At 54.3% G+C, this 13,206-nt stretch overlaps 1 protein-coding gene and 1 long non-coding RNA gene across 2 annotated transcripts in view; one reads left to right on the top strand and one right to left on the bottom strand.

Moving 5' to 3' along the window:
• Window positions 1-6: 6 nt before the first annotated feature.
• Foxf2 (forkhead box F2) lies at window positions 7-5,238 on the bottom strand. The gene is made up of 2 exons (XM_031358576.1): window positions 3,738-5,238; window positions 7-519 (listed from the first exon to the last, which is right to left on the bottom strand). Exons 1-2 carry the CDS (start codon window positions 4,918-4,920, stop codon window positions 356-358), a joined length of 1,347 nt encoding a protein of 448 aa, XP_031214436.1. The 5' UTR covers window positions 4,921-5,238; the 3' UTR covers window positions 7-355.
• Window positions 5,239-5,682: 444 nt separating this feature from the next.
• Window positions 5,683-13,206, top strand: part of LOC116082282 — a 17,141-nt gene continuing 9,617 nt past the window's right edge. Inside the window, exon 1 of the long non-coding RNA XR_004115229.1 lies at window positions 5,683-5,887. This is a non-coding gene — a long non-coding RNA (uncharacterized LOC116082282). The remainder of the gene's footprint in view (window positions 5,888-13,206) is intronic.

The following is a 13,206-nucleotide window of genomic DNA, read 5'->3' as shown; positions in this document are numbered from 1 at the left end:
ACACACACACACACACACACACACACACACACACACACCACCTCCCTTTTCAGACCCTGATCAGTGAATGCACCCCCAGAACTGAAAAGTTTTATGTCTTCCACACAGTAACATATGTCTTACATTTAGTACCCTCCTCTGTCTATCCCTCTTCTGGGATATTGCCTTTCGAAAGGTTTCCTCTTCCACGGGTGGGCAAATATCCGTGAGCAGGACTCCCCAGGGTATTTGTCTAAGTGATGGGTGTGCTACTTACTGCTATCTGCTAGCCACGTGTGCACAGTGTGTGAGTCCGTTGCAGCTCCTGGCTGCCCCTCTCGGAGGGGAGAGTGGCCTTCAAGGCCTCTCTGTCCATTCACATAACACAGGGCTTAATATCTTGGCACACGCTCTGGTGGTGATGGTGATAATAAGAGCCACTAGCGGAGGGGTGGAAAGAAGAAATGCCATTGAAATTGAGGACGAAATCTTTTCTGTCACACACTGGAGTGGAGTGATGCTGGTAACGGGGCAGTCCCACTGAAAGAAGAAAGAAGAAGAAAAAATCTTTTCAGTGAAAGTCACCCAGCTGATGGTGGGATATATTACTTCGAGATTTTTCCATTTAATTTGTGTTATTTTTGACTGAGGGTGCAATGGCAACTGGTGGCCTTTGGATGTATGGCTATAAAACCGATAGGGAGGGGGACGCATCTCAGAGCGCCCTGGAGTCCCAAGACGCCTGCCCCGCTTTGATTGTAAGTACCCCTCCTCTAGAGGCAAGTGGGAATTCGTGAACACCTTGAGAGGTAATCTGTTCATGAATTCCCACTTCCCTCTCTTGGACGGGGGAGACCTGTCTGCCAGGCCGGGATACAGGCTGAGCTCCGCACACGCACCCTGCCACTTCTGCCGCCCTCACCTCTGTTTTTGTACCTCGTTTTTCTGTCTCGAGAAGCCAGGATCTGGGGCTATCCCCTTCGTCCACAGAGGATGACAGAGAAAATACCTTAGAGAAGAAGGGGCCTGAGAAGGGGAAGAGAGTGGCCCCCTCCCAACCACAGGCAGCGGGCAGGCATCTCCTAGGTCCCGAACTCTTTCGGCTTTGCCTTGACCGGGACAAGTTCGGGGAACTGAGAAGTGCTCTTTAGCCCGGGTATCTAGCTGCGCGCGGAGTACCCAAAAGGAACGGGTGGAGCCTGGGCAGAGCTTGTGTCCAGCGCTTGTCTGTCCCGGACCTGAGCCGGTCCCTCTCAGCGTCAACCTGCGAACCACTTTTGCTTTTGCTTTCTCGGCTCCGAGGAGCAGCAGTCGGGCTCGAGGGATCAGCGAGCATCTCTGCTGCTTGCACAGGCTTTGCCAGGACTTCCTCTGCGCACCCGGCTGGCGTGACCCGCACCAGCCGCACGCCTGTGTCACCCGCAATGAGGTTGACTGCAAACTGAAGAAAAGCTTACGTGCGACCGGCGACATGGAAGCCCTAAGGCGGACACCCAACAAGCTACTAGGCCGTTCAGCAGCGGGTGTGACTCGGCCTCTGTGGCAATGTGGGACCTCTCGGCTCCGGAGAAGCGACCCAGGTGAACGCGTGGGACGATTGGATCCTTGGCCGCCACCGCTGCTATCAGCGAGAATATCAGAGCTCGTGCCTCCCCGGTCCCAGGCAGCTGCCTGCTCGCTGATGAGCCGCGGGGGAGCAAACACAGCTGCCTAGAGAAGCTTATAGGACTTCGTGATGAGCGCCCACTACGCCTGCCTCTAGCGGGTTGTGTCGCCGCTGCCTCCCTGAGTTCGCCACCTCCGTTATTCTGTTAGAAAGTGTGTTTGGAGTGGGGGGGGGGCGCATGCGGGTGTGTGGCAGAAGGAAGGTCGAGGGGTCGTGCTGTGTGTGTGGCGATGTGTGTGTGTGTGTGCTGGGGGCTTTGTTCAGCTATCCCTGGGCCACCGCTTCAGCTGTGCCAGGCTTCCAGGGACCTTCCAGTTTCAGTGGGCCTCAGTCATGTGGGCAAAGCTAGGAACCAGGCCCTGCAGGGTCCCCGCGTACAACGCAGTGCTCTCTGAAAGCCCCTTGACAAGGTCTTTACTGGAGGTGACAAAATCGGAATAATATTCTAGGAAGAGAGGATGACAAATGACACCATGACCAAGTTGGACTAAGCTACTGCTTATGGGGAAGGCTGGTAGGAGAATAGGAGATCGGAGGCCTGCTTCTAGGCTGCCATATCCGCGGAGTTTGGGGGGGTTGTGTACGGCCTAGAAGAGTGTGTGGGATGGGACACGAACCTAATAAAAAAGTCAGTTATGTCTTTCCTGTTTGTTGTTGTTTGCTTGTTTGTTTCTTCCTTCCTAGACTATAGTTTCCTGGCAGTTGGACAGCCTAGGAGCCTGGGTTCAAGGGAAGCTAAGTCTACTCCAAGGGAAAGACAGAGGACAGGGCCAGAGCAGTGTGGGGGAGGCGTAGGTTCCCAGTTCAGTGTGTAAGAGGGAGACTGACAGCTAGCCAGTAGGGGTGCTGGGGTGGGGGTGGGGAATAAGAGAGAGGGTCATCTGTATTGGTTACTTGTTGAAATTCCCATAAAATTGAAGGAGACTCTGTTCGTGGTGGGTTAAGTCAGCCTAAAATCCTCTCCCGTGTGGTCCTGCCTAGACTGTCTTTGTTTGGTTAACCTCTGAGACCCCCAGTTAAAAGGCTTATTTGGGAAATTTCTCCAAGATCTTTTGCTGTTTCTTGGCTTCCATATTCCCCCAAGCTCCTGTGGCACACACGTAGTCACAAACACACGAAGGTATGCATGAGCCTGTAAATTTTCACATGGGGGCAGCAAGTGGATGTGGGAGAGGGCACCTTTGGGTTTTGCCCTTGACGGACAGGCTTCCAGATTTCTATCTGCACCCCTGTGGGAGCCTGGGGGGTGGAATTAATCAGGGTTTATCTCTATCCTGTAGATAAAGCCATACAAACACACAAAATTCTCTGCTGCACTCCCTTCTCTCCCTACACCGGCCAACCACTTTTCACAAGTCAATAAATTTTCATAATCTGCAACCCACACAACATAAACCAACCACACTGCAAGTGGTCTCTGGGCACATTTCCTGGGGTGCGAGAGGGATCACACCAGGGTACCTACGTCCTGATGCCCAGGACAAACTTGTGTCCACGGTGTGTATATGTGTGTTTGTGTATTTTCAAAGATTCCTCAACACTTTGGTGCCTTCTGTCACTAGCATCATCCTTGGGATTCCTCTCTGCTTTTTCTCTCTCCCTTTCTTTACCATCTCCTGTCATTACTTGCTCAAGTAAGAACTCTTCCTCACTCGCTCTGCTTTGAACCAGTCCCTTTCTGTCACCTACTTTAGGAACTAAAGTCAAGCAAAATGTACTCTGAAAAGAGTAGGGGGAACGAAATGATCCAGACCTAATTCCTCGACCAAGGTCTCCAAAGGTCACATGCCTTCTTTCAGAGTCTGACCTAATTGGGAGAAAGTCCAGTGTCCTAATGAAGGCCAGGAAAGGTTAGGACTTGGCACCACCCTTCTCCAGTCTGGGAATTCTGGGGCCCACCAACCGGCCCAGAGCATCAGAGAAGGGTACAAGATCAAATCCCCTCCCCTCATTCAGGAATAGGGAACCGAATTCCCAACCCCCCCAACCCCCAGCATCCCAGTTCCGCAGACCCCAGCGTTGGGGACCGAGGGTGCAGTAGCCCTGGCCTTCAGAGGCTCCGCTTGCAGCCGGCCTTGGCGCTCTTTATTACCTGAGAGATCCTCGCGGGCGTTCTGGTGCAAGTAGCTCTGCTCCAACGGGTAGGAAGACAAGCTGGGGTGCAGACCAGCAGAGGCCGCGGGATTACTGCTTGGCGTCAGGGCAGGCGGCTGCTTGAGGTAAGGTGAAGCGCCAGGCGAGCTCCAATGTGCTGCAGGGCTAGTATAGGGCGAGTGACACTCGATGGCGCTTGCCATGGCCGGGGATGAGGGCACAGGGCTGCTGCTGCTGTCCGGCCCATAGTCCCCACCGCCACCGCCGCCACCCGCCGCGGCACCGACGCCTGCAGGACCTGCAGGCACCGGACAGCTGGCCATGTAGGTGGAGCCCGGGTTGGGCGACATGTGGGGGACGTGGTGGTGGTGGAGGTGATGTGGATGCGCGTGGCCCGGAGCTCCCGCGCCTGTATCATAGCCTGCGGGCATCATGTCGAGGCCACCGTAGCCACCCTGACCGTGGCAACCCAAAGGCGCTGACGGGGGCGCTTGGAAGTCGAAGCCCTGGGGCAGCAGCGAGGCCCCAAAGCCCAAACCGCTCACCACGCGATGGTACATGGGTTTGAGAGCCTGGCACTTCCGCCTGAAGCCGCGCGGCCGCCGGCGGAACGAACCCTCCTCGAACATGAACTCGCTGGCCGGGTCGATGGTCCAGTAGTGGCCCTTGCCCGGTCGCCCGAGGCCCTTGGGCAGCTTGATGAAGCACTCGTTGAGCGAGAGGTTGTGGCGTACAGAGTTCTTCCAGCCCTGGTAGGCGCCACGGAAAAAGGGGAAGCGCGCCTGCAGGAACTGGTAGATCTCGCTGAGCGTCAGGCGCTTGCTGGGCGAGCTCTGGATGGCCATGACGATGAGCGCGATGTACGAGTAAGGAGGCTTCTCCGGACGCCGCAGCCCCGAGGTCGCCTTCTTGGTGCCCCCACTGCCGGCGCCACCGCCGCCACCGCCGCCGCTCGCCGCACTCTTGCAAGCCCCCGCCGAGGCGCTGACCGAGTTGGAAGAGGATGAGGCACAGGAGGCAGAGGATGAAGAAGACGACGACGAGGTGGACTCCAGGGTGGCGGCGGGTGGCGGGCTCATCAAGGCGGCCTGGAGCGCGCCGGGCGCCGGGCTGCACGCGCGGCGGAGTGGGGCAGGCGGCGGGCGCGGCGGGGGTGGCGGAGGCCCGCCCTCGGTGCTCATCTGGGAGCCGGGAGCGAGGCCCGGCCTGGGGGGCGGACCCCGGACCGGGATCGGTGGCGCCGGAGCCGGGTCGGTCCACAAACCCGGCGGGTGCCCTACTGCGCCGGCCGCGCTGCAGCCTGGGCCACTGCCGGCCAGCGCTTTGGCGTCGTCTCCCTCAGCTCCTCTGGGGCTTCGGGCGACGGCGGCGGCGGCGGGTCGTAGGCAACGCCCCGCGCATCCCTCTTCCGAGCCTCCGGCCCGCTCCTTGCGCAACCGTCTCCTAAGCCACCGAGGCGACGCTGCTCGGGGCCGGACAGCTGCGCCCTCGAGCCAAGACCTCAGCCCGGACCCCGGGGACTAGCCTGTCGTCTTCTTTCAGGAGAGCTCCTCTCTCTGTCTCTTGGACTTCCTCCCTGGCGCGCCCTCCCCGCGGCCGCTTCGCTCCCTCCCTCCCTCCACCCCACCCCGCCCTGCCCCCACCTCGCTCCGCGCCGCCCGCCACGGGGAGGGCGCACGGGGTTCGCGTCACTCCTCCCCCTCTGGACCTGGCGGCTGGCTCCTGCTCTTATCGCCTCCCGGACTCTCCCGGGTCCTGCTAGCACTACTAATTCCTCTCGGGCTCTTTCCCTTTCCCCTTCTGCCCTCTTCAAAGCCAGGGCTACAGATCCTCTGGCATTCTGCTGGGAGGAGAACTCCCAACCTTGGCAAAACTCGACTATCCCTAACTTCAGCAATTCATTCTCTGTCCCTCCCAGCAGCCCGTTTCCTATCCCAGAAGTGCCCCCAACCCCGCGATCCGTGAGTGGACACACCCTGCCCCTCCTCCACCCCCGCCGAGCCCTGTGGGGGCTGAGTCTTGGGGAGACTGTGCCCTGGAAAGAGCTTCCTTAGCCACGGTCCCCCAGTGCCCGAACTGACACCATCTGTCAACTTCATTTAGACAGTGCCGCCCTCAGCCACACGCCAGGGTGCCAGACGTCCCAAGGTAACGTGCCAACCACGGGTCTCTCTCCTTTTCCTCTCTCTCTCTCTCTCTCTCTCTCTCTCTCTCTCTCTCTCTCTCTCTCTCTCTCTCTCTCTCTCTCTCTCTCTCTCTCTCTCTCTCTCTCTCTCTCTCTCTCTCTCTCTGGCTGGATATGCAGGCTTCTGAAAGGTCATAGCAGAGGGCAAACACTGGGCGCCCGTGAGCTGTGCCCGGGGCAGTTATGAACAGATTTTCAGCTGAGCACTGGGATTTGGGTGGAGAAACCTGGGCCAAGTCTTAGAGACTCGGGACTCTCATGAGTCGAATCCATTCGGTTGTTTTATTTGCTTACACCTTCCACTGACTTGTCATTTACATTTCATGCTGAGAGAGAGAGAGAGAGAGAGAGAGAGAGAGAGAGAGAGAGAGAGAGAGAGAGAGAGAGAGAGAGAGAGAGAGAGAGACTTTGAGGTAAGGAGATAGTTATAAGTTGATAGTTATTATCAACACGGAAGGTCCACACAGCTGCCAGTGGGTTTACAGCGTCAGTCTTCCGGTTCCCCCCTCCCCCATGTACCGTGGCCCACCTCACTTCATTCGAGAACACTCCTCCAGTTGTAGCTTATTCCTCTCAGTAAGAATCGGCTCAGAGAGAGATGGCCCTCAGGAGAAATCATTCCAATGAGACCCGACAGTTAGTTATTGGATTACACGTGCGGGGAAATGTAGTCTGACCCTGGACAGGGGCTGCAAAGAGCGCTGCAGGCTGAAGTAGGCCTGACCACACGAGGGCTGGTGGCCTGGCTCCGAGGGAAAGATATGCCCACCAGGGGAGCAAAATGACAGGCACCAGCCCTCAGAGGACTTGGTTTGCCTTGTGTACCCTAGAGAGCCTGGGAAGATGAGAGGGAAGGCAAAGAGGAGTGTGCAGGGCCCAATAAAGATGCTACAGAGAGCCTGGTTGAGCCAGTGGGGTCTGGCCTCCTGGGGGTGGGGAGTCTGCACCAGCTCTCAGTGCCCTAGTGCACGGGAACTGCCCCTGATGGAGGCTGTTGGTGGGTCTGAGGAACAGAGGAAAGGGCGGGTGCGGGGGGAGGGGGCTGGCCCCAGACAGTGACCTGGAGTTGAGTGGAAGCAGGCTTTTTCCATCAAACCCTGCCTGGATACCACACACAGAGCCCGAGTGTCAGTTTACTGCCCTGAGCCCGGCTCCTTTTCCCTAAGCTCCACAGTAATTAGACAAAGAAAACCTAAATTAGCTGAACAGGCGTCGACAGCTTCCTCCAGAGCACCCCTGGTACCTACATGGGAATGTGTCCGAAAATGGCCCGATTGTAGCCCAGAGTCAGCTAAGAAAACACCGCCGAGCAGAACTGAGTGGACCGCTCATTTGCAAGAGAAAAAAAGAAACAAGTCGCTCTTTTCCGGAAGGGATGTTTTGCTTGGGGGGGGGGGGTGGCTGATGTTTCGACTTTCTAAGAATTTCTTTTTGACTGACTAGCGAATATTTGGGGGGCAAGTCCCCATTTATTTCATGCTGATTCCCCACCCCCCTTTGCCATTTTGCCTGGTCTAATTTTTTGATGAAACTTAATATGGAAGCAAATATGTGCTCAATAAACCAAAGTTCTAAGTGTCTGAAAAGAATTGCTTAGATGAGGTAGAAATTGGGTGGAGGATGGGAATGGCCCAAAGGAGCTCAGTGGGCAGACTTCGGTGTTGGTAAATGTGTTTTTGTGTGAGTGTATATGGAAGTGGGAAAAACATTGGTTCAGGAAGAAGAGTGAGGAGGAGGGGAGGGATGGTGTTTTGTAAAAAGACTGGCTACCTGTTTGAGAAACTTGAATGAAGTCAATATTGTGGTCAATCAGCTCTCCACCTGTTCTGTTTCTTGCACAGGGGGACTCTATGAATCTCACTCCCACATAGTACTTGCTTTTAAACACTGGCCTTAAAAGTGTTAGGTCTGAAGAGACTGAAGGCACTAAGCCTTTTCAAATCAAGGCAAGGCTTGATAACCTTCCACATCATTAGCTCTCAGCTTGGGAACCATTGACTTCTTTTCTAATGGCTACCTGAGATTTTTACAAGGGTTATACTTTTTTTTTTTTAAATCTCGATATATTTTTAGTCTCTGCTGAGTCAACTGGTTACATTATACAAGGTAAAGGAGTCCTTTGCCATGCAGGTATCAATCGCACGTTACTAAGAGTCTCTAAATCTGTAAGAAACGGCTCTTGTAGTCAGCAGTGGGTCTTAGACAGTGGGCAGAGGCAAACAGCTTTGATACAAGGCAAGGTCTGCAAACAGCTTTGATACAAGGAAAGCCTACCTTGTCCTAGTCTCCCAACCCCCTTCCCAACTCCAGAAGGACAGGGAGCTTGGTGGTGAGCTGTTGGGCAGGAAATGATCTCCAAAACCTGTTCTTGTTCTTGGAGATCCCTGTTCAATGATTCTTTGAGGCTGCTCAGGGGCAAATGGTCTAGCTGGCTTAGGGAGGGAGTGGGCCTAGGACTCCAAATCCGATGTTCTTTTCTCTTGATTGCTGCTAAACGTCTGTGTTTTAGTCATGGATGTGTCCAAATCTGTGGAGAAAGAACACAGCTGATTGCGCATCAGGTCAAATTCTTTCTCCAGGCGAGAGTATCCGTTTCTGGTGGGCAGGCTTTTGCTTGTTGGCTTACTTGTGCTGCCTTGCACCTTGAGGCAAACAAGGGAGGCTCTCTACCTGAGCCCTAGCCCCAGCCCAGCCACCGCTAAAATGGAAATCTCCGTGCTGATTTGTTTAGATCTGTCCCATTCTCTAAGCGGTCCCTCTGCTGGTGTGAGCCCTCCTCCACTGATTTTATTCCCTATAATCGACAAAAACCTTGATTTTTTTTTTTTAAATGGAGAAGTACACGTATGGCTCATTAAATGATTCTAGATCAGCCTATGGGCTTGTTTAACAGAAAAAGTGGGGGGGGGGGAAGAAAAAGGGAGAAAAGAAAAGGAAAGAAAAGAAAAACCACACAACTCAGAACTGTCCTCATTCTGTCGATACTGGGTTGGTCAACTATCTCCATCTGGGCTGTGGGTTCCCTTCCTCCTCCAAACCCATGGGGTACCACCCCTACCCCAGAGCAAGGGAATGTAAACTAGCGAAAATTGGATTTCTCTGATTTTGTTCTGCACTCCACACTTTGTTCTAGGAAATCGCTCCATTGTTGTGGTTTAAATTTTTTTCTTAGCATGCTTCCTTTTGTTTCGTGGGTTTTCCATGAATTGGCTTAGACTAAACCAGCAGAGATGGGAGAGACCCATCTACACTCGGCATATCTAAGGGCATTCAGGACCGGTCTTGGATGAACTGGCATGCTCTGCACCTTTCTCTTCCTCTAGCCTGAGCCTGGGTGGGGAGAGCCCATCATTTTTACCACGTGTTTAGGTCCCTGCTTAGGCTTTTGAGCACCCACGATGCCTTTCACTAATTGCTTGTGGCACAGGGTCTGGGGTTGCTTGAGTAGTCTTTGCCCGCTGCTGTCATTACCCAGACCTTTAAAAACCGGCCAGCGTGTCCTTGAGCTTTATGGTGGTAGGTGGTTGCTCCACCAGCAGGGATTGGAGAGGGGAACTTAATCTGGAAGTCATAGGTAACAATTTTAAACTTCCTTTATAGTCTTCTCTCTTTCCTTGGCTAAGAACCTCTGTACTCCATGGTAATAAAGGTAAGAGCCAGATTTCATTTGTATTCATCTTTCAGCACTCCAAAAGCCTGTGTTCAGGGCAGCACTCTTAAAGTCACCTTCCTCAAAGATCAACCTACAGCACCACAGCTCCGGAGTTTGGTTATAGGCAAGATTCCACTAGGCCAGATCAGAGGTGCTTGGAGGGGGAGGACAAAGGGCTAATCTACCAGACCCCCCCCACTCAAAAACAAACCAAACCCCTAGGCCCCTTTTCTATCCATTTCTAGATGGCCATAGTGAGAGTTACACAAGTTCTGCATCTGGATGTCCCCAGGAACCTGACTCCACAGTGCCCACTCTCACCCAACCCCTGCGGGCAGGAACAAGTGCCATTTAGGTTTCTACAGCTAGTTATGTTTAGGGGTGGAGGTGCCAGGGGCACAGGCCAGGGCGCCCCCCAAAGGAAGATGAAGAAGCTGAGGGCTTGCACTTCATATCTGGGACGAGAGTGTGGGTGCAGATGCCCCTGCCCCGTAGGCAAGTTGATTCGGCGACCTTTTGTACAGCTGGAGCTAAATATCTGCTGGCTTTAGGGTGCTTGATCTTTGAGATTATCTAGAAACCTGTGGGAGATTGGTGGCCTCATGGGCCAGACAGTTACAGCAGCAAGGCGCTCTCAGGAGTAGCCACCCTGCCCCTTGTTGTCTCTTCTCTTGGGAGTTCGCGCGCGCACACACACCCCTCCCCATTTTTTTTTTTTTTTAAGTTTTCTCAGCCCCCTCCTTCCTTCCGCCTTGGATGGAGGTGGCTAGGGTGGCTAGCCACTCGGGCTCACACGGGAAGCACTGCAGAGCCCGGAGAGGTCACTCCAGGAGGGCACAGAGCACGCACACAAGGAAGCTACCAGAAACACCCACCAACACCCAGAGGCTGCAAGGCTGGTTCCAGCCATCCCTGGTGGAATGGGGAGGCTGGCTGGCTGCGGGCGGGCTTTCACCGAAGCGCCCTGGAGGTCCCAACCCAGTGGCCGGGTTTTCTTCTCTAGTTTGGCTGGGTCTCCTCGCCCTCTGCCTTCCCTACCCCCACCTCCAAATAAATAAATATCTGGGAGGGCAGCAATCTCGGCGGGGCGCCGGGCCCCCGCGCCTCCGCGTAGATGAACTTCCTGGCGCATCAAAACTCGCTGCAGTCCTCCCGCCGAGCGCAGGATATGGGGCGCGCTCGCCTCTCTTCAGAAAAGGAAACGTAGCTCTTCCAAAAATATAAATCAGTTCTGACGTCCAAATATTTCTTTTGTCCTCCAGCATCCTCTGTAGGGATAAATAAAACGTGCTCGGCGCCCAGAGACCGACTAGGGACCTCGGGGCGCCCAGACTCTGTCTCTGAAGTGCTGCTTCTTGGGGAGTCTCCCTCCCCATTTGCCATTCTTACCCGGCCGTGGGCCCCTTCAGCTTGCCCCTTGGTCCCTCTAGTCTTAGAGGGCAAATGGCTTATGGGGCTGGCCTAAGGGGTGCTGGGAAAAAGTGAAGTCCCGTAGAGCACGGCCTGAGCAGCCCCTTTCACTGCCCACCTAGCCCTCAATTTCCCAGTCCACACAGGGTGTGTGCCTAACCCTTCCTGGAGGAGACTCCTGGTGCTTGGTAGTCTCCGGTTCCAGTAATACCAGGAGGAGCCCGGAATGTCCCACGTCAGGCCGAGAATACCCCTCGTTGAGCATTCCTAAGGCTGCTGTTGCTCATGCAGAGGCAGCAAGGAGCCTGTGCAGCTGATAGCAGCGCTATCAGCCCGCCAGACTCCTGTTGGCATGGGTTTGGTCAACCTTAAGCCTGTTCCCCTCATAAGAATATCTTCTAGTTCGGTTAAGGTTTCCACTGGGATTAGAAAAAGAGCTCAACAGCAATGCAAACCACAGGCAGCCAAAGTGGCAGAGAACCCTGCAAGACCCGAAAGAAAGTGGATTGAGGGTATGTTCCACAACCCCACGCCCCTTCTCTCTCTCCCGAAGCTGGGGTGTTGGGAGTCTCCTTCCCCACCAAATTCCCACCCTTATACAGGACAGAGGTTTCCATCAGTCCGCCCCCCCCCATAGGCTCAGCCTACCTCCAATATTATTTTGTGGGTCTGGCTCGAGATTGGGTTGCGTTCGGCCGCTATTCACTTACCCCTTTTCTCCAGGGGATCTTCATGGCTGAACTGCCTCAAAATCCCCCGTCCAGAATATCTTAGAAGGGTTTAGACAATCCGTCACCCACCACTTCAAGAATGCTTCCTCCCTTTCAAACACAATCCTCGGACACCAGAAAGTCTGCAGTGGGGAAGGACGTGCACTTGAAAAGAGAATAACTATGTAACCAGCCTCAAAGTCGCTCCGAAAGGTTTCAGAAACGAGGACCAGGGCCAAAAATCCCTCCAAATGATTTACGGACCCCCTCGTCCTCTTTCCCACCTTTTCCACGACTCTGCCTTGAGCCTGCCAACCTACATCCTCGCTCTGAGAAATGTCAACTCGAATACTTCTTGGTTTGTATTTTGGGAGGACACACTTTGCTTCCTGAGATTCAAAGAGGATAGTATGGCCAGGATGACATACTTGTGGGGTTTGGTCGTAAAGTCTTTGCCGCTTGAGAGGGAGTGAGCTGCAAAGCCTGGGTGTGGACTTTTGGAGTGTTAGTTTGCTTTTGTGTCTGCTTTGGTGACTTAGGGGAACTCAGACGCTCTCGGTGTTCCTCTCGAGTCCGCTAGGTGGCGCCAGGCTCTTGGAAATAGCAGCCCGTAGGGCAGCCTGCAGCGGTTCACCCCCAACTGTTCGGCCTTACCTGCGGGCGTTACAGCCAGGTGGGTATGGGGTTGGGGTGGGATGGGTGGGCAGGTTCCCGCAACTGGTTGAGGCCCAGTAGTGTTGCATTTGGTGGACAGATGCCTTCAAATATTGGCTTATCACGTCCTCGGTTGATCCCCTTAAGGCGCATTCTCCAGTTAACGTTTTCAAAGGAAAAAGAGCTAGGTGAAGAGGTCAGTCAGTTCATTTAGTTTTTGGTTCTCAGAAGCCTTGTGTGTCGTGGTGGTGGTGGTGGTGGTGGTGGTGGTGGTGGTGGTGGAGGTGGTGGAGAGGGTAGGAGTTAAGGACATTGTGTCTTAGTTTTCAAATGACTTAGGGAGCTCCTGGAACTTTACTCTGGTCTTGTAAACAAATGAGTGAACCGAAAACAAATAACGGAACCAACCAACCAACCAAGAACGAACCAACCAACCAACCCCCAGGTCTATTGTTGTGTCGGGGGGGGCGGGGGGGAGGGTCCCGCAGTGATTTTCTGCAAACGGCCTTTTTTTTTTTTTCTGGCCCTCAGCCATCTGGTCTCCCGTTGTCTTCAGTGAGGGCAATATTACGGGTTGCTTTTGTTCTCGTTCGTTTAGACAGAGGAAACCCCTTATGGCTCCTTAAAATTGTCTTGGTGAAATCCTGCAAAGCGAAATGGAACCTGAAGGGTCCTTGAGGGACAGGCTGGACCGAAAGTGGAGGCTCCAGGCAGGTGGGAGGAGGCTCTGCCAACAGGCTGGAGTTGAACCAGAGACCCAAGCCTCCTACCGGCCGCCGTTGTGGTGTCTGAGGTCTGAGATCGAAGTGGGCTTTGTCTCCATGACTCTCTTTTAAGGAAAGACAAGACAAGAAAA

The sequence above is a fragment of the Mastomys coucha genome, unplaced genomic scaffold (assembly GCF_008632895.1).
Source record: "Mastomys coucha isolate ucsf_1 unplaced genomic scaffold, UCSF_Mcou_1 pScaffold7, whole genome shotgun sequence".
Taxonomy (NCBI): Eukaryota; Metazoa; Chordata; class Mammalia; order Rodentia; family Muridae; genus Mastomys; species Mastomys coucha.
The sequence above is the reverse complement of the archived record's forward strand: the minus strand, read 5'-3'. Positions and strand labels throughout refer to the sequence as shown.